At 53.5% G+C, this 24,314-nt stretch overlaps 3 protein-coding genes across 3 annotated transcripts; all 3 read left to right on the top strand.

The window, feature by feature from the left end:
• Positions 1-1,134: 1,134 nt before the first annotated feature.
• Positions 1,135-1,979, top strand: COCSUDRAFT_20950 (hypothetical protein; the record flags this gene model as incomplete). Its single annotated transcript, XM_005642651.1, has 4 exons — positions 1,135-1,249; positions 1,421-1,501; positions 1,694-1,780; positions 1,909-1,979. Coding segments are annotated over 4 exons (354 nt in total), but the record flags the coding sequence as incomplete, so codon positions are not given.
• An 890-nt stretch (positions 1,980-2,869) lies between these two features.
• Positions 2,870-7,640, top strand: COCSUDRAFT_20974 (DnaJ-domain-containing protein; the record flags this gene model as incomplete). The annotated part of the gene is made up of 11 exons (XM_005642650.1): positions 2,870-3,053; positions 3,283-3,418; positions 3,836-4,006; positions 4,261-4,333; positions 4,624-4,824; positions 5,173-5,253; positions 5,518-5,712; positions 5,983-6,187; positions 6,529-6,644; positions 7,061-7,165; positions 7,536-7,640. 11 exons carry the CDS (start codon positions 2,870-2,872, stop codon positions 7,638-7,640), a joined length of 1,572 nt encoding a protein of 523 aa, XP_005642707.1.
• A 684-nt stretch (positions 7,641-8,324) lies between these two features.
• On the top strand, positions 8,325-23,792 carry COCSUDRAFT_26440 (pyruvate carboxylase). The gene is made up of 26 exons (XM_005642649.1): positions 8,325-8,430; positions 8,884-9,234; positions 9,508-9,612; positions 9,973-10,106; positions 10,443-10,581; positions 10,936-11,112; positions 11,458-11,646; positions 12,074-12,244; positions 12,604-12,708; positions 13,093-13,284; positions 13,622-13,785; positions 14,177-14,252; positions 14,952-15,145; positions 15,514-15,654; positions 16,057-16,126; positions 16,445-16,678; positions 17,118-17,199; positions 17,683-17,856; positions 18,357-18,469; positions 18,927-19,031; positions 19,373-19,569; positions 20,035-20,271; positions 21,185-21,346; positions 21,853-22,034; positions 22,464-22,592; positions 23,205-23,792. Exons 2-26 carry the CDS (start codon positions 8,974-8,976, stop codon positions 23,312-23,314), a joined length of 3,843 nt encoding a protein of 1,280 aa, XP_005642706.1. The 5' UTR covers positions 8,325-8,430; positions 8,884-8,973; the 3' UTR covers positions 23,315-23,792.
• The last annotated feature ends 522 nt before the right edge of the window (positions 23,793-24,314 follow it).

Here is a 24,314-nt window from a genome sequence, read left to right as displayed (position 1 = left end):
AATTTGGGCGCCCATCTCCATGCTTACACCATGCTTGTCCGCCAGTGAGGACAGCAGACTCCTCTTCAAATGGGTGGATCAACCCCTGTCACGAAGGTACATAAGGTTATGTCAATGTCGTGGATATCCATGACCATCTGATCTTCATGAACGATAACGTGCGATCGGTGCAGTACTGCTCACTTAGAACGAGCTGAACAACAAATCATGGACGGATGTGGCGTCCTGTCTGAATGGCAAAGTTCTGGACAGGCTTGCTTTGTGGCGCTAAAAACACCATGACCTCGCGTCATGAAATGGACCTTACTATCAAGCGAAAAGGCTCATCTACTAGAGAGGACCGTTGCAGCCAAAAGAGTTAAGCATACGGTCGTGATGGAAGATCAGCCTCACCGATGAAAGCCCTCGGTAACGCACTGGCGCATGGTAAACCAGCCAACAAGCATTGCCCGTATCTGCGGTGCTGATAAGCAGCTGCAGCCCACTGTATTCTCTGCGGCGATAGTAATTTCTATAGCACCTCATCCGATCGGCTAGGGTCCAATTGCTGAAGCAGCATCTCAGGAGGGAGGAAGGTGATGGAAGTAAGATTGCCTCGGAAAGATTTCCAGAGCTACGCTCCAACTAGGGCACCCATTGCTTCCATGTGAACTTCTCTTTCAGGATAGCATTGCAATCATACTAGTCAAAATTGGGTGTTACGGGTTATAGGTTGGCAAGAGCAGGGTTCTCGAGAAAAGAACAACTTTGTAGAAGTGCCTCTTTCTGCTATCCACTTAGCAGCCAAATTAAATCCAAGATTTGCATTATCTCTTGGCGGAAACGATGCTAGCGGGCTTGATACCCCGCGTGTGCGGCGCAGCTTCAAGGACGCCATTGCGTGCTTTCGCAGCAGAAGCAGGTGCACACAACCTATGTGAGATGTGACTGCAGTAGAATGATAAGCGAGTGCAATGTGGGTCAAAGTGATGCATGTGAGTGCCTTGATGTCAATATGCAATCGACATCAGAGGATAACCATCGATCCAGGTCCTTACTGCTGTCACTGCACGCAAAACAGGTTCCAGCAAGCAAATTGTGAAGAAAGAGAGCAGAGGGGCTGGAGATGTCGAGAAGAAGGAGTATGACGCAGACTCCAGGACCATCACCGTGACCCCAGGCCAGGCCTTTCCAGGGGACAACCGCTCCTCCAGTGCGCTTGGTCTTGGGGATGGCCTCTTTTCACACACATCCAAATGGCTGCAGGTGTGTCAGAGTTCTTCAAGCCCTACTCTCTTTTACCTCAAGATGCGGCAATGCAATGCAACAGGCACAACAGGCAGAGCATGCGCATTTCGTGCTTTCAAGTCAGGAGATTCCTGTTTGATATGTGCGGGGTCTGATGCATGCTGCGCATTGCAGGTGGACGGCCACTACTCAGGCAATCTGAAGTCTCCCATGGAGTACATACATGATGCCCCTCCCATCAAAGTCCACGGATCCATTGTGGCTTCCTTTGGATGTGAGTGATGTCACCCCGCTGTGGTTCTGATCAGATGTCTGTGTTCAATAGACCCTCAAATGTGTTTGGCAGCTGTGCCTCTTAAGGGACACAGACACTATAATATTGGCGATCTGAGTGCTGAAGTTTTTGCGATTGGAGCGGAAGCATTGCAGATGAATGACTTCCTTGACGCATTTGGATGTGGTGCAGCCGATGATCCTGCATTGGGGGCACCTGTAGAGTACATTGACCTCAGAGGGACGTCTTATGACAACCCGATGGTCTGCAAATACACAGGTGCAGAGCTGACTTATTTCTTGCTGTTATGTGAATCTTCCATATCTAACCTACATAATGTATGTAATGTATAAGCACCAATTTAGGGACTACATTGCCTGACTGCTATGGCTGGGGCTGGTGCACAGGCAACAAATACTACAGCGATGATTGGGGCCCTCCCCACGCACCTGGCCACTCATCAGAATCGCATCATTGAGTGGGGGAGGATGCACTTCCCCCAAAGAGCGCCCGGGCTATCCAGCACTCAGCCACTGGTCGTCCAGCCCAATGAAGCGCTGCAAGACAGCAGGAGGAGCAGAGCAGCATTTGTTTGCATGTAACATCTTCGGAGCAGCTGCCATTGGCAAGGATCAAAGGATCCAGGTGCTGTGAATCCAGACCCCATAGGTGTCTGTGTCTGCCCCTGGAACCGTGTTGACAGTAGCATTCAATAGAAAGCCGTGGAATCTGAAGGTACTTGGTCGTCGGTAGAGGATGCTGTGGCAAATGGTGTCGCGTGGCTTGCATGAGGCCACAGCATTCAACATCTACATGATGGAGGATATTGTAGGACGTAGGTGAAGTGTAGCAGCCGTTCAAAATTGCCACAAAGTACGCATGCGGCAGTCTGGAAACTGTGGTGCCACTCTAGCACAGCTTCTAGGAAATTCAGCTGCTGCAATATATCAAGAGGAGTGAGGGCAGTCTCTGGGGCATTAAAGAGGCGAGCAATTGAAATGCTTCAAGAGCTGACCAATGCTTCACAGAGCTGACCACTCAAAAGTGTGCCAAGTGCCCAGAAGGGCAGGGCAGGCAATAAGTATAGCCTAGGTTCTTGTTGGTACATTTCCTTGACTTGCTCTGGCCATCTTTCTTATGAGGTGATCTTATTCACCAAGCATTGTCTCCAGATGCTATTATTTGTAGTAATCTGTAAGAACGCTTTCGCTGTACCTTCCTGAACAGATCCTCTGGTGTAACTCCCCACCTTGTAAAAGGCTTCACGGAGAAAGTCGACAACAGGCTATGCAAACGACACGTTATGGTAGCAGCCAAAATGGCTTGCAGGATACTGGTTCATCACGAGATGAACCAGACCTGGAGGAAATGAAGTCACAGTTCAACGATGTCTTTTCCCTCAGGAAACCAAAGGATGCCAGGGCTGGATTGTCCAGCGGCGCCAAATCTATCGGCAAAGGTGTGTTGGCAGGCGTTGTGGGACTGGTAGCGGCTCCTGTCATGATGGCCAGGGAGGAGGGCGTGAAGGGATTTGCCAAGGGCGTTGGAGCAGGTGCGTCCTCTCCTGAGCTTCTGGATGTAGAGACCCTTCTCTTCCCGCACAGCTATCAGTGGAAAGCTTTTGGTACCTTCCATCACTGGTCTGACGAGTATTGGCGCTTCTGTTCAGTCACCTGGATTTCTGTGTCTCCTTGGGCAGCACTACCTGATGCCTTGTGGCACAGAGTTGCTCAACTCTACACGTGTTTTGTATGCAAGTAAGCCCTCCATACTTCCTGCAGGCGTTTTAGGAGCTGCAGTCTTGCCGGTTATGGGAGTGGGAGTTGGAGTGACACAGATGGTGAGGGGGGTGGCAAACACACCTGAAGCCATCAGGGAGGCCCAGCGTGGGAAACACTGGGACACGGTGAGATGCCTGTGCTTTTTCAGACACCATTCAGCTACAGAAGAAGCTTTTCTGACTGCTCTGCGGTAACCCCAGTACCAAGCACAGTCTCCAGCGCAGTGTTACAGCTGAAGTCTGCTAGGGTGCATGCAGCACATGCAGCATGCACTCTTGAACCAAAATTCGTTGATCTGCAAAGCTCATTGCCCTTCCTTACGCTCAGCAAACAAGCAACCTGCATGCAGAATTTAGACTTTCATGTTGCAGCCTGGTTCACCACCTGGCTTGACCACCAGGCACACACCTACTGCACCTGTAGGCTGCTTCCTGACTTCAATGGCCAAACACGCCTAGTGCTGGGAGGCAAGCATCTAAACCATGTATTTTATCCCTCGTTATGTGCGCGTGTACATGCAGGATGCGCGAGTGTGGGTGGACCAGCCAGGGAGCGCGCTGGTGACCGATGACGAGATATTTGCGAGCGTGCGCGAGCAGTGGCACCGCAGCGGCGGCGGCGCTGCCGGTGCATCGGGCCGGGTGGATTACTACGCGCTGCTGGGCGTCGAGCGTGACGCGCCCCCTGAAGCCATAAAGCGCGCCTACTACGTTCTCGCCCGCAAGTGCGTGGCCCTGCCTCCTTGCCGAATACGCCGTGTGTTCTCCAGCATGGCTGGCAACTATTCGTGTGCACACCTTGCGGATGGACGCAATTGACAATGAGCCTGAAAAGGCAGCAGTTTTATTGCTTGCAGATCAGTTGTAACATAAGGCTGCTGATCAGTGCAAAGAATGAAGGGCAGGCTGTCTCCAGGCTCCACTTGGTGCAATATGGAGCAAGCTAAGAGAATCGATGGGAAGGACTGCACTTGTGCAGGTACCACCCCGACAAGAACAGGGGAGACCCTACTGCAAATGAGCGCTTCCAGCAGCTCGGTGAGGCTTACCAGGTACGCTGCTCCTGTGCTCTGTCACTGCAACATTCCAAAATGCCCAATATCTCTGGCTTCACACTGCCAATTGCTTGACTCCTCTACCCCGGAGTAATGGTTCTGTAGTGGGCGTAGCAGCACGTCAGATTACTCAGCAATAATTTTTAATCTTTTTAGATGAGGATAAAGCAAGGATGATTGCAAAATTTGTATGAGCGCATGTGTATGGGGCATGACCTACCTGGTGTTACACGCAATGCATGCGTCATGAGATTGCCTTGTAAAGCATGCATGGGGCGCCTGATCAGGTGCTGGGCAATGCGGAGCTGCGCGCGCGCTACGACGCCAACGGCGCGGACGGGTTGAATGTGGATTTCATGGACAGCGCCGAATTCTTCACCGCTCTGTTTGGCTCGGACCGCTTCGATCACCTGGTGGGCGAGCTCATGATCGCGTTGGCCGCTCGCAGCGGCGGGGATTTCCAGCCGGGGCAGATGAAGAGGCTGCAGGTGCGCAGCTGCCCCTTACCTAATGCATTGTCAGCTTCTTAGCTATCAGCTCTCATGCTTTGTCAATAGCATGCAGGATCATTGCTGACATTTTCTGCAAGTGCTCTGATTAGAGGAGTATGCAGGGAAAGATGCACATCCTCCTTCATGACTAGGGTTGCTGGCATTTGATTGCATGTTCTTGTGTAGCAGCTTCGGGTGTCTCAGCTGGACATGACAAACTGCACAGGAAGTGCTTCAGTTTAGGGGAAGGTCAAGGGAAGCACCGGGAAGGTGCAACAGGGTGCTTGAAAGATCACAAATGAGTGCAAGTGAAACTCTGAGAGGTTGTTTCGTCTGTGCATGCAGGCAGCGCGGCAGGAGCGGCTGGTTGTGATGCTGAATGCGCTGCTGCGGCGCTACGTGGAGGGCGACGAGCAGGGGTTCAGGGTGCGCATCCTTCTATTCCTCAGGGATCTTGAGTTTCAAATTGTGGACTCTTCTCATCGTTGGTAATCAGCTGACCTTTCGTGGCGCCCCTTATCATCTGTGAGCATGCGCAGCAGGGATGCGTGACAGACGGGCCTGGCTCAGACAAACGGCACTGCAACTGCAATATTCCAGCTGACAGACATGTCACGGGCACACGGAGACCACCACTAAACTCGATCATTCCGGCGTGCCCCCCTTCTAACAAGGGTGGTTGGTGCGCAGGAGGCGATGGTGGCTGAGGCGGACAGCCTGGCGCAGACGCCGTTTGGGCCGACGATGCTGCGCGCAATCGGGGGTACGTACCGCAGCCAGGCGGAGATCGCGCTCGGCAACTTCTTCGAGGGCTCCGTTGCCGCCATGCGCTCCAAGGGCGCCGCCTTCAAATCCCAAATACACGCCGCCGGCCTCGCCCTCAAAGTGCGGCTAACCGGCTTTCGGTGGTCCTTGTCCTGTTCTCGGGCTGCAAGGAATTACCAAGTACTTTGGAATGTTTCTTTGGGGAGGCCTCATGGACACAGAAGTGCCGTGACAGAAAGATCGACACTACATCTTTTACATTGAAAGCTGTCGCATGTTGTCCATAAGTCTGTTCACTGCATATTTGCCTTCTTTAGTGCCAAGAGGGGTGTGGGAGTGCTTTGCTGCTGGTTGGCTGCAGCAATGCATGACAAGCTGCTGCCTGTGCAGGTTTACCAGACGCAGCAGCAGATAGAGCGGCTGGAGAAGCAGCACGCGCAGCATCAGCGGGAGAGTGGAGCTGCGTCATTTTCTTCTCAACAGCAGCACTCGTCAGGGGATGCTCAGGGTGCAGCAGGCTCCAGCAGCAAAGTTTCAGCTGAAGGCGAATCAGCTGATCACTCCAGCGCTGACGCAGCTAGCGCGGTGGGCATCTGTCACCCCTTTAGAGAACAATGACTCGGAGCACTTTGTTGCAGCAATGCATTTTGGGTCAGGCAACTGCAGGAGATCTCTCTCGGTCACGCCCTACTCTCATAGGTGAATATATTTGTTGGAGAATTATCATACTGCACTGGGTGCATGACAAGTCCTGGGTAGATCCGAACAATGAGCACTGCATTCCTGCGGAAACACGCTACAAGTGAGGACGCACAGCCGTGCCAAAGGCAAATTTGGGCGCTGTTGCACTGTGCAATGACCAACTTTGTGGCAGTGCATAATTTGAAGGCATGCATGTGCGCTGGCAGGCAGAGGAGCGGAGGCAGGCGGCTGCAGCGATGGCGGCCGAGCGCGCAAAGCTGGAGGAAGCTGCGCTGCCGCTGATGCTGGATGCCATGTGGGCTGCCAACGTTCTGGACATCCAGCACACAGTCAAGGCAGTCTGCCAAGAGGTGGGTGCTTGCGGCTGCAAGACGCCCTGTCACACTCACCTCTTGATCACTCTCTCGGGCACTGCAGTGCATCTGATCTCATAAATTCCTGCCACACAAGCGACATGACTCTGTGTCCTTGCAGATGTGCATGCACCTTCGATATGCATTTGTAGGTATTTGGCCTCTTGAAATCATCGACCTCTAGGTGGGGTCATCTATCACATCATGTACAGCAGGTATGTGTGATAGGCGAGCCTGGCTCAGGCAAAGGGACGTACCGGGGAACCCTTAATCGACTGACTTAGAATCCCCTGCATGTACCTTGCGCTGTGTCCTGCTCGGCCCGCGCTCGTGCTGCTGCAAGCAGAGCTGGCGAAGCAAGCAGCAAGCTGCGCTTTGCGCTGACAAGGTACACACCATTTTTGCGCGCGCAGGTGCTGCGGAGCCCGGCGTCGCCGAAGGAGGTGCGGCGGCTGAGGGGGCTGGCGCTGAAGGAGCTGGGCGGCATCTTCCTGGACGCGGCTGCAGCGCACCTGGAAGTGTCACCGCCGCAGCAGGAGGAGCAGGTGGGATTCCCCGCTCCAGGGGTTTCTCAGAGGGATTGATCATTGGTACATTTTGTGGGTCGTTGCCTCAGCCCAATCAACACCATATCCTGCAATGATGGAGTGATCATATGTCTGCTTCTGCATCTGCATCTGTACTTTGATAGCGAGGCAGGCTCTGCTTTGATAGAGAGGCGCGGTTGCAATGTTGTGTGCCTGTGAGTCAATTGCAGGATGCTGTAAACCTGTGCAAGGATGTGTATAGCATGTTCTCCCAAGAGTTGATCTGTGTATGGCCGCCTGTTTGCATATTTCAGCAGTGTTGGAGTGGCCGACTGAAGACTGCGGCATGTTTCTGCTGCAGGGACCCTCACGCGCGAAGCAGCAGTTTGAGGATGCCATGCAGCGTATGATAGACAAGAGGAATGCTGTCGATGACGCAGCATATGGGCAGGCCCCCAGTACTTAATACTTGGTCACCACGGTGTCTGTCTGCCGAGGGCTGAAATGAGGCATTACTTACCAAATGGCAAGGTTGCGCATGTGAACACTGCCGAGGTATTGATTCGTCATGACCAGATCTAGATGCCCATGCATGCCGCGCACATGCCGGCTGACTAGTAAAGCCGCAGGACTTCCGGCCAGTGTAGAATAGTCAGGGACTGTCAGGCTGCCAGTACTGAGTATATTGATCCCAGTAAACATATTGGCCCCTGCTGGCGGGGGGCGTTACAAATACTGAGGACCGTGCCCACGGTTGATTGGGTCTTGTTTGGATCTGGCGAGTCCAACAAGGGGTAGGTATTTGGCAGCCTTTACATGCAGCTTGTCTGCAGACGCACCTTGCCTTCGGCAGGATAAGCGTGTAGTAACAATAATAATAAAAACATATTTTTGAAGGTGGGACACTATGGCACTGTAGTACAAAGATTTTGCCTCCATGTATCTGTCATGCCCATTGTAGTACAAGATGGTTCAGATCGTGGCCTGTTGCTAAGGCAGAAATGGGCGTCATTCACGCATCCTGCTGTATGTTGTAGCTTCTTGTTTCTCGAACTGCTGTTCCAACCCTTACGGACACCCCAACTCCCCTTGACCGTAATCGTCGTATTCCGCCCATGATCTGCTGGGGAGCCCATCAAGTAGTGGCTTGCTTGAAAGCGCAGATGCAATAGGGAGCGATTGCGGATCTTTACACTCATTGCTACTACACACAGCTTTCGTTTCAGTAGCCAAGCAGCCGCACCTAGTAAAGTGAGGTAGGGTTCCGAGCTGCACATCTGCATACCGATGAATTGCTACATCCAAATCCTGAAGGGCATTGTTGGGTTACAATAATTCAATAAGAAGCAGCGAACTTTGAAATGATCCTCACGGAAGCGTCTTCAAGTCGCCTCGCAAGATCCCATCTTCAGCTTCCCATGCTTTTCTGGTCATACGGGGGTAAATTGGTGCTGTTCCTGTGGAAAGCAACGATCTAAAAGCTTCCAATAAGTCCTGATCGAACAATTTTTGTTCAAGCTGCGACCTTTCGCAGACTGTCATTCGCAAGAAATCACCCCAGAGGCTGGAACAGCAGACACAGTGTTCCCAGCATTTCACAAGAAATTATGCGCGAGATGTGCATGCATCCAGCATTTCTTTCATTTGAAGACTCAACGGGGCCCCACATTCTGAACATCACAGTGATCTGGACCTTTCTCTGCCTGCAGGCTAGTAGGGGAAAGTTTATCTTCAGCAGCCAAGCCAGACCACAAGAAACTGAACAGAACAGCCTTAGGGCATGAGGTGACGTACCAATTATGTCAGCAGTGGACTTGCCAGCAATGGGGCTCAGCCCTGGGGCGCGGCTGCGCACGCAGCTGTGCAAGGGCAGCCTCGCCCCATTTTGGGGGGCACATGGCAGCACATGTTCGCAGCAGCAGCGCGGAGGCAGCATTAGAAGCCGGGCTCCCAGCAGGAGCCTCATCAGGCGGGGGCAGCTGCAGATCGTGGCCCTCAGAAACGTCTCCGGCCATGCAGTGCCTGTCTCCTCCCCCATCATCAACGAGAAGGGCATTGTGGTGAGTGCCCAGCTCCTCAACTGCCACTTTGCATTGCTTTAAAGCACTCGCACCATGTATTTGACAGTGTCCCGCTCGCCATATGGGAGGCCGAGTCCCTTGGCTGCCTCTTTTCCTTGCCTGATTAAGGGAAGCATGCATTTGCAGTGCCCTGCTTACTATGCTAGAGCACTTCAGCAGCACAGAAGTGCTTGTTCTGCGTTTGCTGTGCGTGCGTGCCAGCCTGAGTTATTGATGCTGAGAGGCTGTTAATGCATGCATGCATGCATGCAGGTGGACGCGGCCGAGAAGACGCCCTTCAAGAAGATTCTGTGCGCAAATCGCGGCGAGATTGCCGTGCGCGTCTTCCGCGCAGGCACAGAGCTCGGCCTGCGCACGGTGATGCACTCTCCTCTGTGCTCTCTAAGTCTCCTATCTTGACAGCATAGTCCTTTTCTTGGCTCAACAGCGCGGTAATGCGCTCTCCTCTGTGCTCTGTGTCTCATCCCTCCTTTGACAGCCTTGCTCTCATTCTTACCTCCAACAGGTGCAGGAAGATACCTATTGCTGCAAGTGGGTGCTGTATTGCAATTAAAGCTTGGGCATGCATGGGGTACTTGGGCTGTGCATGACACTACTTGGGCTGTCCATGATACGTATGGGTTGGCCCTGCCCCAATGATGACCACGATCAGGAGCAGGGTGCCGTCATCGGTAGCTGCTTGGTCATCCAGTTACTGAGAGGGGAGTTGTGGCGCAGCTGGCGATCTACAGCCCGGCTGACCGGCTGCAGCCGCACCGCTACAAGGCGGATGAGTCGTACGAGGTTGGGAGTCCGGACATGACCCCCGTGCAGTGCTACCTCGACGTGGAGGGTATCCTCGCACTCGCCAAGTGCGCCCCATCTCCCCTGCAGATACACTCTTTATGCCCGGGGCTGAGCGGTTTCCTCCCTGTGTGAGATTGAATGCAGATGTGGCTCATACCCCTTGGTTCTGAAGGCAGTGCAGGGCTCTTCATCTTGCTGGTTGTGTGTGGATCTTGGGGCTATGTCTAGCATCGCTTGAAAAGGCAATTGTATGCTTGGTTTCTACTCGGCGCTCAATCGGCGGTTGCTACAGGATCAAATGTGCCATGCGCGAATGCGTTCTGTGTATACTAGCATTCCACCCTCAGCGGTTTTAAGGCACATCAGATGAGACTTACTGTGGCTTGTTGTGTGATCCGTAGGGAGCAGGGTGCGGACGCAATTCATCCGGGGTACGGGTTTCTGTCGGAGAACCCGACGTTCGCGCGGCGGTGCGAGGAGGAGGGGATTGCGTTCGTGGGACCTGCGCCCGAGACCATCCAGGCAAGCTCACTACTCCCAGTGCTGTTGAGACTGTCAAACAGAGAAGAGCTGCCTGACGTGTGAGCAGATCATTCTGCGGGCTGCATGTGGCAAGCAGGACATTGATCTGCTCCTGGATCATCACCTCGACACCATGATCAATACAATCAATCACATTTACCCTCAGTAGGCTGCATGAAACAAAGGAGGAAATGTGCAGAGGCATGCTGGTCACAGCGCAGCAGGCTCTACCCCTCAACATGCCGCCGCGTCCTGCTTGTTGGAGCTGCAGCTATTCCATCTCGCCGCTGCTTTGCATGCATGGGGCCTCCCTCTCACCTCTACCTCGCATGCATGCGGGCTCCTTCTCCATGCTGCTTCGCATGCATGCAGGCGATGGGCGACAAGACGGACGCCCGCAAGCTGGCGGAGGAGTGCAACGTGCCGGTGGTGCCCGGCAGCGCCGGCGCCATTCTGACGGCGGCCGATGCGGCCGACTTCGCTGGCAAGGCCGGCTACCCGGTCATTCTCAAGGCGGCGTACGGCGGCGGCGGCCGCGGCATGCGTGTTGTCAGGGCAGGCACGCCCCTGCACAGCTGCCTTCCTTAATATGCTCGCTGCCAGGCCCAGTTTTGGTTTATCTTTCATAGTTGTTCATTGATGCTGCTCCGTTGCTATTGTGTCATTGTTGCCACCATTCGCAGCTGTGTCTGCACGCATCATGCAGTAGCTCAGCTGCAGATTACCAGCAAAGCATGCTGCTTCATAGTGAAGGCATGTGGCTCCTTTGCGAAGATCCCCAGCTTACTCTAGTTGACCTTAATGAGGATTGAACCGGGAGCTGGTTCATTCCTCAAAGCAGGAAGACGGCTAGATGCTGAGGGGCGCTGACGGGATGTTGTGATGTGCGCAGAGGAGGAGATTGAGGATGCCTTCGAGCGCGCGAGCGCAGAGGCCAAGGCGGCGTTTGGCAACGGGGCGATGTTTGTGGAGAAATTTGTCGAGGATCCCAGGCACGTTGAGGTTCAGATCCTGGCCGACAATTACGGAAATACGGTCCACCTCTACGAGCGCGACTGCTCCGTGCAGCGCCGCCACCAGAAGGTGCGCGCCCGTTCTCGATCCCATATTCCCCTTTTCACTAACCTAATTACTTGTGTGACAGAGGTCAGAAAAGTTGAGAAAAGATAGCGGCGATTGAGGTGACAAAGCAGCAAGGTCGTGGGAGCTCTGGCGTGGCTGTTTGAGTCCGGGGGAAGTCAATTTCCAGCATGTGGCCAAAGAGAACGCAGTCAAGAGATGCAACGCTGCAATGAACCCGACTTCAGTGTTCTCAGTCATGCTGCACTCAAGAGGACGCGCAGCAATAATGCGAACGTGTGATAGCCTGCCTAAGAAATATGCAGCACGTGGATTAGCAATCATCCACCACCAGCGTACATCTGTCAATCATACATGCAAGCGGAACAAATCAGACGACCTGGCAATTGTCATGCCACGGCTGAGGTGGTGCCTGTTCTGGCGCGCACAGGTGGTGGAGGTAGCGCCGGCGTACGGACTGGACCCGACGGTGCGCGCGGCGCTGCACCGGGACGCGGTGGCGCTGTGCAAGCACGTCGGCTACCGTAACGCCGGGACCGTTGAGTTTATGGTGGACAAGCACGGCAACTACTTCTTCCTGGAGGTCAACCCGCGCATTCAGGTGAGTTTGAGCCGACCTGGTCTCATGTGGGAGAGAGTGAGGGGAGGCCCATTGCTGGGGGAGAGGAAGAGGGGCCACCCACGCTGGCCTGCCTTCATCACGGGTCTGATGGGAGGTTGTAAGTGGAACTTCATGAGTGGATGATAGGGAGCTGTATGTCCTGAGTGCAGGCTGTCTCCTGGTGCACCCCTGCACTCTTGAGGTGTATATTTTGATGAGGGGAGTACGCCCTTGCTGAAACTACCAGAAAGGTGCCACAGAGATTGGCGTGTAGCCAGCTTGAGATATGGCGTAGCGGCCTGGGTCAAACTTGCATGCAACAGATTGGGAGCTTACAGGAAGGTGTGCTGCGTGCGCAGGTGGAGCACACATGCACGGAGGAGGTCACGGGGGTGGATCTGGTTCAGGCTCAGATCAGGATTGCAGGCGGTGCCTCGCTGGCAGACCTCGGCATCGCAAGCCAGGTGGGGCTGCTGCAGCCTCCAAGAGTTGATTTGATTGCCGAGTTTGATTGAGACGTAAGGCTTGGGCGGACGTAAGACAGGGAGCCCCTCTTGAGCCGAGAGAGTACCTCCTGGAGAGCGTCTGCATGCATGCTAGGATCTTGCGCAAATGTCACCCCTGCAGGACATGCGAGGCTTATAGGTTTGCCCAATGCTTCATTGATGTGCGTGCGCTCTGAAACTCCCAAGCCTCAGTGCGTTTCTTTTCTGAGCAGATGGGATCATGTGTTGCTCTTCCAATAGAGCAGTCTGAAATCCACCTCGCTCCACAGTACAGCAGCTTGGTGGAGTAGTTCAAGAGCATCTGCTGAGAGCACTGAGGACATCTTGCGCATGGCTGTCCAGGAGGACATCCCGGAGCCGAAGAGCTACGCGATTCAGTGCCGCATCACGAGCGAGGACCCGGAGCTGAATTTCCAGCCGGACAGCGGCCGCATCCAGGCGTACCGCTCCCCTGGCGGCCCCGGCATCCGCCTGGACGGCGCCATGGCTGCCGGCAACTTCGTCTCCCGCCACTACGACTCACTGCTCGTCAAGGTGACTACCTCTACGAAGGAGTGAACAGCTGCCAGCAAAGTAGGATGTACGATTGTTGCAAGGTGTCTGGTTGCTTGTGCACCTGTAGAGTATCTCCCTACAGAAGTGCCTGAGCACATATCTTTGCCTGCACCTTGAGCTGGGGAGTCTTGCTGTGTCGTCAAGTTCCTTCTGTCGGACGTGCTGGATCTAGGCTGGGGTTTGCACTGGGCCGGATCTCACATAGGTGTCAAGCTTTGAAGTGCAGCGTGCTTCATGATGTGGCAAGCGGTCCAAATCTTAGTGAGGCTGACCAAAGCGACCTGATGGTGACTGAGGGGTGACTGATCGCGCGCAGGTGATCGTGCGGTCAGGGACGTACCTGCATGCGATCCAGAAGATGCAGCGCGCGCTGTACGAGTTCCACATCCGCGGCGTCAAGACTAACATCCTGTTTCTGGAGAACGTTCTGCGGCACCCAGAGTTCCTGTCTGGCACCGCCACAACCTCCTTCATTGACAGGTGCTCCTTTTTTTCTTTTTAGACCGCCACTGACTCGATTTATACTTGCAAATTGCTCATCATAAACTTTACTCAGCACGCTGATGTGCCTTCACAGCGTTTGATTGCCTTGGACTCAGTGCCTCCAGTATCAAGCTTGGCAGTTCCGTTTCGTTACACTCCTTTTCTGGGGTGGCCGATGGAACACTCATCTTGTCACTCGCTGATGCAGAGGACATCAGGCTTACGGAACTTTCATGTGTTGCCGGCTCCTGTGTGTCTGCTACGGTTACATGTGATCGCCCGCTATCCAGGGGACATCAGGCTTCAGATCATGCATGAGTAGCTCCAGGGTTGGTCCCGGTGTTTGTTGTGTTCCATGGGTTGGCTGAGAGCTGTGTCTGCTGCGCAGGAACCCGCAGCTGTTCAACTTCAAGAGCCAGGGCTCGATCCAGTCCTCAAAGCTGCTGACCTACTTGGCAGACATGGTGCGGTGCTCGTTTGTCTGTAGTCCAGCACTTTTTAGCTTCGCAAAAGATCCTTTTCTGCTAATTTTAATTCATGCAGCCCTGCCTTTCCTTTTCCCATTTGCGCTCTTGCTGATCTTTCAGTACACTTCATGCAGCACTCCCTTGCACTTGGCCCATATATCCTCTGTCAGTGCTTTTTTCCTGAAGCCCCTCAACGGGCGAAGCCCGCTTCCACCTGTCCGTTACAAATCCTGCTCATACACGTGGCAGCACATTCCTCGAGACATTTCAGTCTTGTTTGCTGAATGTTTGGTCCTTCCTCTGGCACGGAGCGAAATATAGGTAATTCTCTGAATCGCTCACAAAGCGGCGCTAGCGCAAGAGTTTGTGGTGGTCGTGCAATGTCGTGTTTAAGATGGGCAGCATGTGTCCGTTCACGTGATACCTTTCGCGCCAGATGCTTTCCTAGCTGCATTTCTACGCAACTTGAGCTTAGGACTGCTTAGGAAGTGTGTCAACGGGGAAAGCGGGGGTTTGGGGAGGCGCAGCCCCCAAGGTTCCCATATAGGGAGATGGTAAATACGGTTGAGCTGGGATCGGGGGGGCGCAGCGCCAACAAAAGGGCCGCGTTCGAATTGACCCAAATAGGCCGCCCACTAGATGTCATGCGTGATGTTAGCTCAAAACATGCAACGAGCATTTGCCACTGGTGCGCAGGTAGTTAATGGGCCAAAGCACCCAGGGGCGGTGGGGCTGCCGCCGGCCAAGATCACACCGCCGCCGCCACCCGTGCCTCAGAACATCGTGGCTCCTACGCCCTCCTGGCGCGACGTGCTGGTGAAGGAGGGGCCAGAGGGCTGGGCCAAGGCTGTGAGGGGGCACTCCTCGCTGCTGCTCACAGACACCACATGGTGAGCGCCTGTATCGGATTGCGAGCTTACTGCATCTGACGTGCTCTTTTGTCCCGTGACTTGCTCTTTTGTCCTATTGGCACCAGCTGCATTCGTTCAGATCATAAGATGAGCCTTTGGGCAAGGCCGTTTTGTGGGGCAGGATGGGGAATTTATCGCTCCCCGTCATCAATATGATCCGTCGGTATATAAGTTCTTCTAGATTTCTCGCAAGAAAGGGAATCGAAGACGGGACGGGCCCGTCTCATAACCGGAACGTTATTCCACAATGAGGGTATGTATATAAGGTTGTCAGGCATAAGTCTGTCCTTCGGGACATCTGATAGAATTGGAACGATACGGAGGAGCATAGCATGGCCCCTGCGCAGGCGGGATGCTCACCAGAGCCTGCTGGCGACACGCATGCGCACGCATGACATGCTGAAGGCCGCACCGGCCACCTCCAAGATCCTGGCGCCCTGCGCCAGCCTGGAAATGTGGGGCGGCGCAACCTTCGACGTGGCCCTCAGGTCCGCCCTTGCGCGCACCTCAATCGATGAGGTTCATTAGGTTTATAGTATAGACCGGGCCAGAACTGTCTTTGAGTATCTCTGCTTTGCATGTCATGCGATTGCCCAACCCCACTTTGAGAACATCTGAGGCTCCGGGGTCCAAAGGAATACATAGCGGGCCCGGGACTGTCTTATTCAATGGTATCTCTGAGCGAGTTCAGCTTTCAAGCATGGGTGCTGTTATCTTGAGAAGTTGTCATGCCCTGTGATCATGGGATAGGGCCCCATGCCCGTGCTTGACTGGCTCCATTATGAAGTGGGCAGCAGTTGTTCAAAGCAGCGTGCTCACGTCTGTTGGGGCCGGAGAGAATATACATGCTGATGGCAGCGGTTTTGATGTTTGGGATGTGATTGGGACAGGTTCCTGCACGAGGATCCCTGGAGGCGGCTGGACCTGCTGCGCCAGAAAGTCCCCAATATCCCCTTCCAGGTACGGGTACTCCTCCCCTCCCTGCTGTTTGGCCCCCCGTCGTGAGATCAAGAAGGAATGCCCTGTTGCTGCACCAATTGCTTGGCAGAAAATGGTGCAACAGGACATGTATGCTGGTCTGCTGACAGAGCTGAGCCTGCTTTCCATCCAAGCTGAGCTTGATTGGCAGCTCCTGCACGTGCATGTTTCAGCAGAGACCCTGCATCTGCTGCCTGAAAGAGGAATTTTGTAAGGGATTCTGCCGGCGCAATGCTGCGCGCGCATTTCTTGCATTGTTGCATCGGCCGCAGAAATGAATGAAATGTGTGGTGCGCACAGATGCTGCTGCGGGGAGTGAACGCCGTCGGATACACGTCCTACCCCGACAACGTGGTGACGGCGTTTGTGGCGGAGTCCAAGCGCGCGGGCGTGGACATCTTCAGGGTTTTCGACTCCCTCAATTACATCGACAACCTCAAGTTTGGCCTGGACGCTGTGCACGCGGCGGGGGGCGTTGCTGAGGGCACCATCTGCTACACCGGGGACATCCTCAACCCAGAGCACCACCCCAAGGTGAATTGCTCACTCTGCTCTGTCTGCCTCAGGCTGGTGCATCACAGAGATAGCTTTGAACGTGCTTCTCCTTCTATTCTCTCTCGCTTTGAGACATTCGGGGTTGCAAGTTGACACGAGTAGCCGAGTAGAATAGGAGAGTGAGCATGCACTCTTTGCTCGCGAACTGTAAGAGCGAAGCCTTGGAAGCCCACCCCTGCTGCAACGATTTTATGCTGCGCTGGCCGGTTCTATGTTGCTGCGGCTGGCACCTTGTGCTCAAGCTGCTGAGATACCCGCCACAGAAGCGGTGAAGGCGGTGGTGCCTCCCAAAGGCAGGCCTGACAAGACCATTTGCTGCTCTTGCATGGGCCAACCAAATCTGATGTGTTTCTGCAATGCTGGGCTTGTTGTTGTCGTGCAAGCAGCATGGCTCTTAGAGGCTGCTTGTGCTTTGCAGTACACGCTGGAGTACTACCTGAAGATGGCGGAGCAGCTGGTGGACCACGGCATCCACACCCTCGCCATCAAGGACATGGCAGGTGGGCAGCCGCCCCCACATGCAGCTTAGAATGTTGCCCATGTAGATTTGCTTTCCTGCACGGCGCAGCAAGATCCCAACTGGCTGTTGTCCCCAGTGGTCTGGTTCAGACTACTGGACCAGACCCTCCCAGACTACATCATGCACAGCCTAATGCCAGCAGGTTGCCTCTTGCCAGCCAGATTACTTCCTGTTAGGCATTGGGCTCTCTTTCCCAGGATTGAAGTTCAGGATGCTGAGAGGGACTCCAGGGCCTAAGACCTCAGCTTTGAGATCTGCATGATGTGACAGGCTTAGAGTGGCTTGGTGTATAATGTGCCATAGGCTTGCTGAAGCTTCTCCTTCCCCGCCACATGGCAAGTATGACAGACCAGACCAGGGCAATGCAGGACCCTGAAACACCAGTAACGCAGTGAGGCGTTGAGCTCTCGACCATCCATGAATGCTGTCATTTCTGAGGTGCCTGGTTTGGCATGCGCTGCAGGGCTGCTAAAGCCGCGGGCGGCGACGGTGCTGGTGGGCGCCCTGCGGGAGGCGTTCCCCGACCTGGTGCTGCACGTGCACACGCACGACACGGCGGGCACGGGCGTCGCCACGCAGCTGGCATGCGCCAACGCAGGCGCTGACATCGTCGACTGCGCCATCGACTCCATGTCCGGTGCGCGCCGCATGCTTCACTGACTTTAAGAATGATATTCATGGAAGGTTCATCATCACGCAGATGGACAGGGGCTTCATGCTGTCGCCCTTGGGGGCGGGAAAGAGTTAGACAGCAGTCCCTGGCTCAGTTCCCGGCGGACAACAAGTTTTTGTGGTTCTGGGAGATTGCTCGTCGCTAAATGTGCACAAAGTTAAGCCACATGGACTTCCATGTGCGGGGCCTGCTCGCTAGGATCTCTGGGGGTTTGCATGTGATTGGGAGTGACAGGGCATTCTTGCAGGCAAACTCTCAAGTCAGCCAGGTCCCCGGGGCACGTTTGTCAGGAACCTTTGTGCCCCTGTTGTCACCACTCAAGGAGCCTTTTAGGTCTGCACCATTTGGGATATTTTGACACAGCTGGGGTGCGCATGAAAACCACAAACCCTTTGTCTTTTGAGGCTCTTTGATGCAGTAGATGGATAGAGGGAGCTGATCAGGCAGCGTGTGCGCATGTGCAGGCACCACGTCGCAGCCGTCGATGGGGGCGATAGTAAATTCGCTGCATGGAACACCCCTTGACACGGGCGTCGACCCACTCTCCCTTGCACGCCTCTCCATCTACTGGGAGCAGGTGTGCTGCCGACAGAATTGATCACCTGAAATCCAAGAATCTTTCAATAGATTTGACAACAACTCCCTACATCGCTATCCGGATTTTTTTTCGACTGTCTAGCATGGTTCTGTTGGCAACAAACACGTAAACTCTCTTTTTGCGCTGAGAATATGTCAGGAAGATCTGGTCCGTAGAAGCCGTGAAGATATATGAGCCTGCTGCTGAGAAGAATTCTCGAAGGGAAGACTTCACAGTGCCCATCTGCCTGACTATGCCATTGACACGCCAGGACCTGCCACCACCTTTCTATTCCCAGCTTCTGCAACTCAGTGCCGGACTTGTGTGTCATTGGGCTGATCGAGGCTGCGCAGCATTGAGTCAAGGAGTTTGTTGGTGTTGCCACAAGTGTGGGCAACTGAAAAGAATGTGGGGGAAAAAGAGGAAAATGTGTAACAAGTGTGGGCTGTGCGTGCAGACTCGGGCGCTGTACGCTCCGTTTGAGTCGGATCTGCGCAGCTCCTCGTCAGACGTGTACTACCATGAGATGCCGGGCGGCCAGTACACCAACCTCAAGTTCCAGGTACCCTTCTTGCTTCTTCACTTCCATCAGGCCGCTTCTGATCAGCGCCCACTGGAGCAAAATTTATGGGCAAGGTTAGATGGCGCACTTTGTGGTACCTGGCACACGTTTGTGCTGGGCTGTTTAGCATGCAGAGTGCTGAGCTTGATCTTGTAAGTCAATTGCAACGCTGGCAGCTGCCCTTGCACTTCCTGCCTCGTGAGCATTCATGCATGCCAACCAAAGCATTGCCCTCTCTGCGAGCCCATTGCGTTTGCCACTGACCCCTTGCACAAGCAGCTGTAAGGTGAGATCACCGTGGCAAGACCTGTCTTTACGCATTGTTCTGTTGCGCCGCGCAGGCGCTGTCGTTGGGCCTGGGGGAGCAGTGGGAGAAGGTGAAGACGGCGTACGCAGAGGCCAACCGCGCACTGGGGGACATAGTCAAGGTGACGCCGTCATCCAAGGTAGTGGGCGACCTGGCGCAGTTCATGGTCCAGAACAACCTCAACGAGCGCCAGCTGGTCGACAAAGCAGAGAACCTCTCCTTGCCCTCCAGGTCTGTCAGCGGTCTCTTATCACTCGCTCCTGTGATACCTACACAGAGGTCCTTGGCTGCAACAGAGCACCAAGACAGGGAGGAGGGCATAGAGATTTGACTGTTTTGGTCTTGTGCTTGGGACCGATATGTTTCTTGCCTTCACCGATCGGACAATCATATGCAGCAGAAACCAAAAAAACAGAAGCCACTCATTTTCAATGCAGCACCAGACACGGTGCTTTTCTTTTCTTTTCGCACAATGTGTGGGTGTGTACGGCTAGCCACTGTCACTGCTCAGCCAGTGGCTCCTATATGCTTTGAACTGATGACTGACGCATGCGCCGAGCTGGCGTTGCTGCATGCGCCGAGCTGACATCCTGCCGGTGTGTATGCACACACGAGCATCCCTGGCCTCTTGCTTCCTGAAGGGGTTTTAAGGCTGATGCATGCGCTGAGGTGATGTCCTGCCGGTGTGTGGCGCAGCGTGGTGGAGTACCTTCAGGGGATGCTAGGGCAGCCGGAGGGCGGCTTCCCGGAGCCGCTGCGCAGTCGCGTGCTGAAGGACCTGCCGCGCGTTGAGGGCCGGCCGGGGGCATCCATGCCGCCCATGAACCTGGTGACCATGGAGGCCAACCTTAAAGACAAGCACGACCAATACTCCATCACCTACCGGGATGTGCTGTCCGCCACGCTCTACCCCAAGGTCTTCGACGAGTTCAAGTGCGTACTTCTCTTGGTGTCTCCCTGTTTGCGCAGTGAATGTCACCGCTATAAGGACAACGGGAGAATGACATTGCTGAGCCCTTTTAAATTGTTGCCCCATTTGAATGTGGGCCTGCCACCGCAAATGAAAGGATGCTTTTCAGTCGTACTCTGTGAAGCTTCTAGAGTCTTCCAGCGAGGGGATTAAGCTTGGTTAGGTGAGTAAGTCATTTATTTGGCAGTGGCTTTCATATCTTTCGAGTTATTAACCTCACATCCGTTTGAGTTCTCTACAGCATGTCGAATGTTTCTGCAGAGAGCACTTTTCACTGTCCACATCCCAGCGTGCTTAGCTGCGTGGCTCAAGGAAGTGCATCGCTCCATGACAGTGACTCCAGATCAGCAGAAACATCAGAGCATTTGTACTGCACAGTAGGGGTGATCCCATGCCCTCACAGCAGCGAGACCAGCCATGCCATTGGCATGCTTGATCGCTGTCTCCTTAATCACGTGCTCCAGGCTTCAATAGGGGGTCTAAAGTAATAATAATAAGGATAAAAATAATAATAATAATAATAATTATTATTATTATTTTCTAATTTCTAGACTCTTTTCTAAATTCTATTACTACTGTTATTATCATTATTATTATTACTATAAGCTTTTCCTGCCAAAGGCAAGCTGAGTCCTGCAGACAAGCTGCAAATGAAGGCTGCGACAATATGGTCAACACCCTACCCTTGTTGGACTCGCCAGATCCAGGCAAGCTCAATCAACCGTGGGCGCGGTGCTCAGAATCTATACCGGCCCCCACCAGCCGGGCCCAAAGACTATTACACACGCTTGTTCCGTCCCTTAGGGCTATGTACGTTGCAGGAACCCCTCAGGGCGTCTGTACTTGATTCTGATTTTATCTTATTCTGCTGCGCAGGGCGTGGGAGGCGAAGTACAGCGGATTCACAGCAATGCTGCCGACCAAGGCGTTCCTGGCGCCCATGGACGAGGACGAGGAGATCGAGGTGGAGCTGGCCAAGGGGAACACCGTTGTTATCAAGTACAAGGCGCTGTCCGAGCTGCAGCCCGACGGCAAGAGGTGGGACTGAAGCTCTTGCTCGCAGAAATGACGTACGGATGCCCTGACGAAGCCTTAGGCATGCTTTCTCAGGCACCTGTGTTGGCCGAGATGCCCTCGCCTAGGCTTTGAGCTGCGGTTCTTGGATCATGGTCATGCTTTGTAATCGCGGTTATAGATTCTTGCGGCCAGCCAATCACAAGAGTGAGGGCCATTGAACTGGCCAGCAAGTCTGCCTTCGTCCTAAGGAGGTTGTGGCTTCAATGCCATGCTTGAGCGAGGACTCAAAGCCAGTGGTCAAGCAGGATCACATACAGTATATTCTTGTGCATGGACACGACTTGCCGACTTGCTAAATACGCTTTGCCTACGTCTCATGGCTGGGTGCGTCACCAATTGCGCTGGCTGTTTCATGCGCTTACATGGTTGATGTTGTTGGCTTGCCCTGTTGGTTGAAGCCCCTGTCAATTCCACCTACGTAGGATCCCTCACATCTGATTTTATCTGATTTATGTGCGTCGGTGCAGGGAGGTGTTCTTTGAGAGCAACGGCATTCCGCGGGTGGTCGAGGTAATCGACACGACGGCGGCCGACACGGCAAATGCGGCCGGGAGCGCCAAGGCGGCGCGCGACAAGGCCAACCCGACCGACGACGGCTCCGTGGGGGCACCCATGGCCGGCGAGGTCATCGATGTCAAGATCAAGCCCGGTGCGCGCGCGTTCCCTCCCTCTCCTTTCCTTCCCAGGGGCAGGAGGGCACTATCGCCCTGGTCACTCTAAACACCACGCCTCCGGCGGTGCGGAATATTTTGAAGGGCACCATGTAGGGTCCTTCCTGGCAATGTTATCACTTGGGCTTGCTCCTTTGGATCTGGCTTGTCGAGAGCTCCCCAAATCTGGTCTCAAAGCTGCCGCAGGTGTTATGTTTTGGGAGATACGGTCTTAAGTATCAACTTACTTCTGCCAAAAGATATAATCTGCAATCTATATATATATATAAATAAAATCTTCTGCCAAAAGATGTTTCAGCTTTTCACTGAGCAGCGCTACACTAAGGATTGTCTTGACCACAATACCGAAGCATTTCTGCCCAAGCGTTTGCATGTGAGCTGATCTTGGCATGTGCTGCGTTGAGCAGGCGAGACTGTGAAGGCGGGGCAGCCGCTGGTGATTCTGTCGGCGATGAAGATGGAGACGAGTGTGTCGTCGCCCCTCAGCGGCACCGTTCGCCACGTGGCGGTGACTAAGGGCGACCAGATCGATGCAGGTGCGTGTCATGAGCCATCGCCACCTCAGCAGGTCCCTGACACATGCAACACCCCGAGCAACAGGCCGGCAGGAAGTGCTTACGAATGCAAGTATAGTTGCGCAAAAGTTTGCAACTCGATTTTCGCATGCTCATTTCTTTGTCTAGCTGCACTTCTGGCGAGAGCTTTATTTCCAATTTTTTGCATAGCCTAACTTTCTGTAGCATAGCCTAGGAAGGTGCCGCACCAGCATGTTGCCTTTTGCCCCTCTACTTGTCTCGATGCCCATGTGTTAATCTCCATGAGCTCTCTTGAACACTGTGTGATCAGTGCTGGTGTGAACTCACACAATTAGCAAAATTTGGGTGGCCATATTGTCGAGCTTAGTGTCGAGCTTACTTTCAGCTTCTAAGTTCACATTTGTGTATAAGTGCCCGCAGTTGATTGGTCTTGCTTCTAGCAAGTCCAACTAGGGATGGAATCGTGGTAGCCTTCAACTGCGCAATTTGTCGGCAGGACGTTCCTTGCCTTTTGGCAGGACACCGTTTGATAACAATATTATTCTCCAAAGTGAACTTTGATGGTGTTGATCTGAGATGGATGAGCTGAGGAGTGAGTACATATGTGTGCAGGTGATCTTGTGGTGCTGATCTGGGAAGGAGGGGAGGCCCCTGAAGGAGAGGACGCATCTGGCTCAAAGTCTGCTGCACCAGCTCCCCAACTGCAGCCTGCTGTTGCATAGAAGCATTGTCCTGGAAGACCTCTGCTTGTTCTAGAACTTGACACTGCGCACTGCAAGCCTTACTGACTGACAGTATTGAATGATCTTTGGCTGAGAATGAGCACTCTCTGATCCAGATCGGATCTGGCTGAAGGATCTTCTTGGTGATATGTATATTATGTAGCGTGCGTTGATGAGCATCTTGGACTGCAGAATTGCACTGCACTTAGCAGGTATCTGTATCAGCAAGATATACACAGGAAAGTCATCATGCATTCGGCATGATGTCTTCATTCAAACTAGTGTCCAAAATTCTAATGCCTGCTTGAAGCTTAAAGCCATTCAATGTGCACAATGTCCATGTGGCACACAAGGTCTAGACTTAAAATTGTAGCGGTACCGCCCTGGTCACCGTTCGACTCTAGAATGAGCTACTGCAATACAAACGCTGCACAGTTCAGACTTAAGAAAGGTTTTGTAATTTTGTGATATGATGGACATATGCATGGTGTTGGCGCTGTACCGATTCACTGACTGAGAGGTGAGCTTTCAGAAATAATATCGTTCGTTAAGTTGTGAAAGCTGAGTGCCACTGGCTGGAAACTCGCGTGAGGAAGTTGAAGAAGGACATGCAAGTGATAAAAGAAGAATCAGATATTCTTGCTGCCTTTGAGGCTGCAAGATATAAGTCCCATTGCTCACCTTGATTGATGTATGACTGATTGACATGCGCATTTGAGTAATTTTGATTTTAAAAAAGCTTGAGGAAAATTTCCACTGAAAAGCTCGGTAAGTGCAGCCAGTGGTCCTCGAGCTATATCGAAATCACTGCCTTTGGAGTGCTGCTCATGACGAAGGTCCTCCTGGATCGATCAGGGAGTTGATGAGTGCTGAACGTTAGGCTAACGTAAGCACACCTGGCAGGGACCACGAAATCCCTAACCTGTCATCCGCACATGATATAATAGATCAGTACAAATGAAGAACATAAAAAGGTACTCGTATTTGGGCTTTTTGAATA

This window comes from Coccomyxa subellipsoidea (assembly GCF_000258705.1).
Source record: "Coccomyxa subellipsoidea C-169, whole genome shotgun sequence".
In the NCBI taxonomy this organism is placed as follows: Eukaryota; Viridiplantae; Chlorophyta; class Trebouxiophyceae; family Coccomyxaceae; genus Coccomyxa; species Coccomyxa subellipsoidea.
This window is presented reverse-complemented; position numbering and strand designations above follow the sequence as displayed.

Coding starts and splice junctions, on each gene's coding strand:
- COCSUDRAFT_26440 (XM_005642649.1), top strand. CDS start 8,974: ATGTCAGCAGTGGACTTGCCAGCAATGGGGCTCAGCCCTGGGGCGCGG. Junction 10,107..10,442: donor GGTATCCTCGCACTCGCCAA/GTGCGCCCCATC, acceptor TGTGATCCGTAG/GGAGCAGGGTGCGGACGCAA. Junction 15,655..16,056: donor ACCTTCGACGTGGCCCTCAG/GTCCGCCCTTGC, acceptor TGATTGGGACAG/GTTCCTGCACGAGGATCCCT.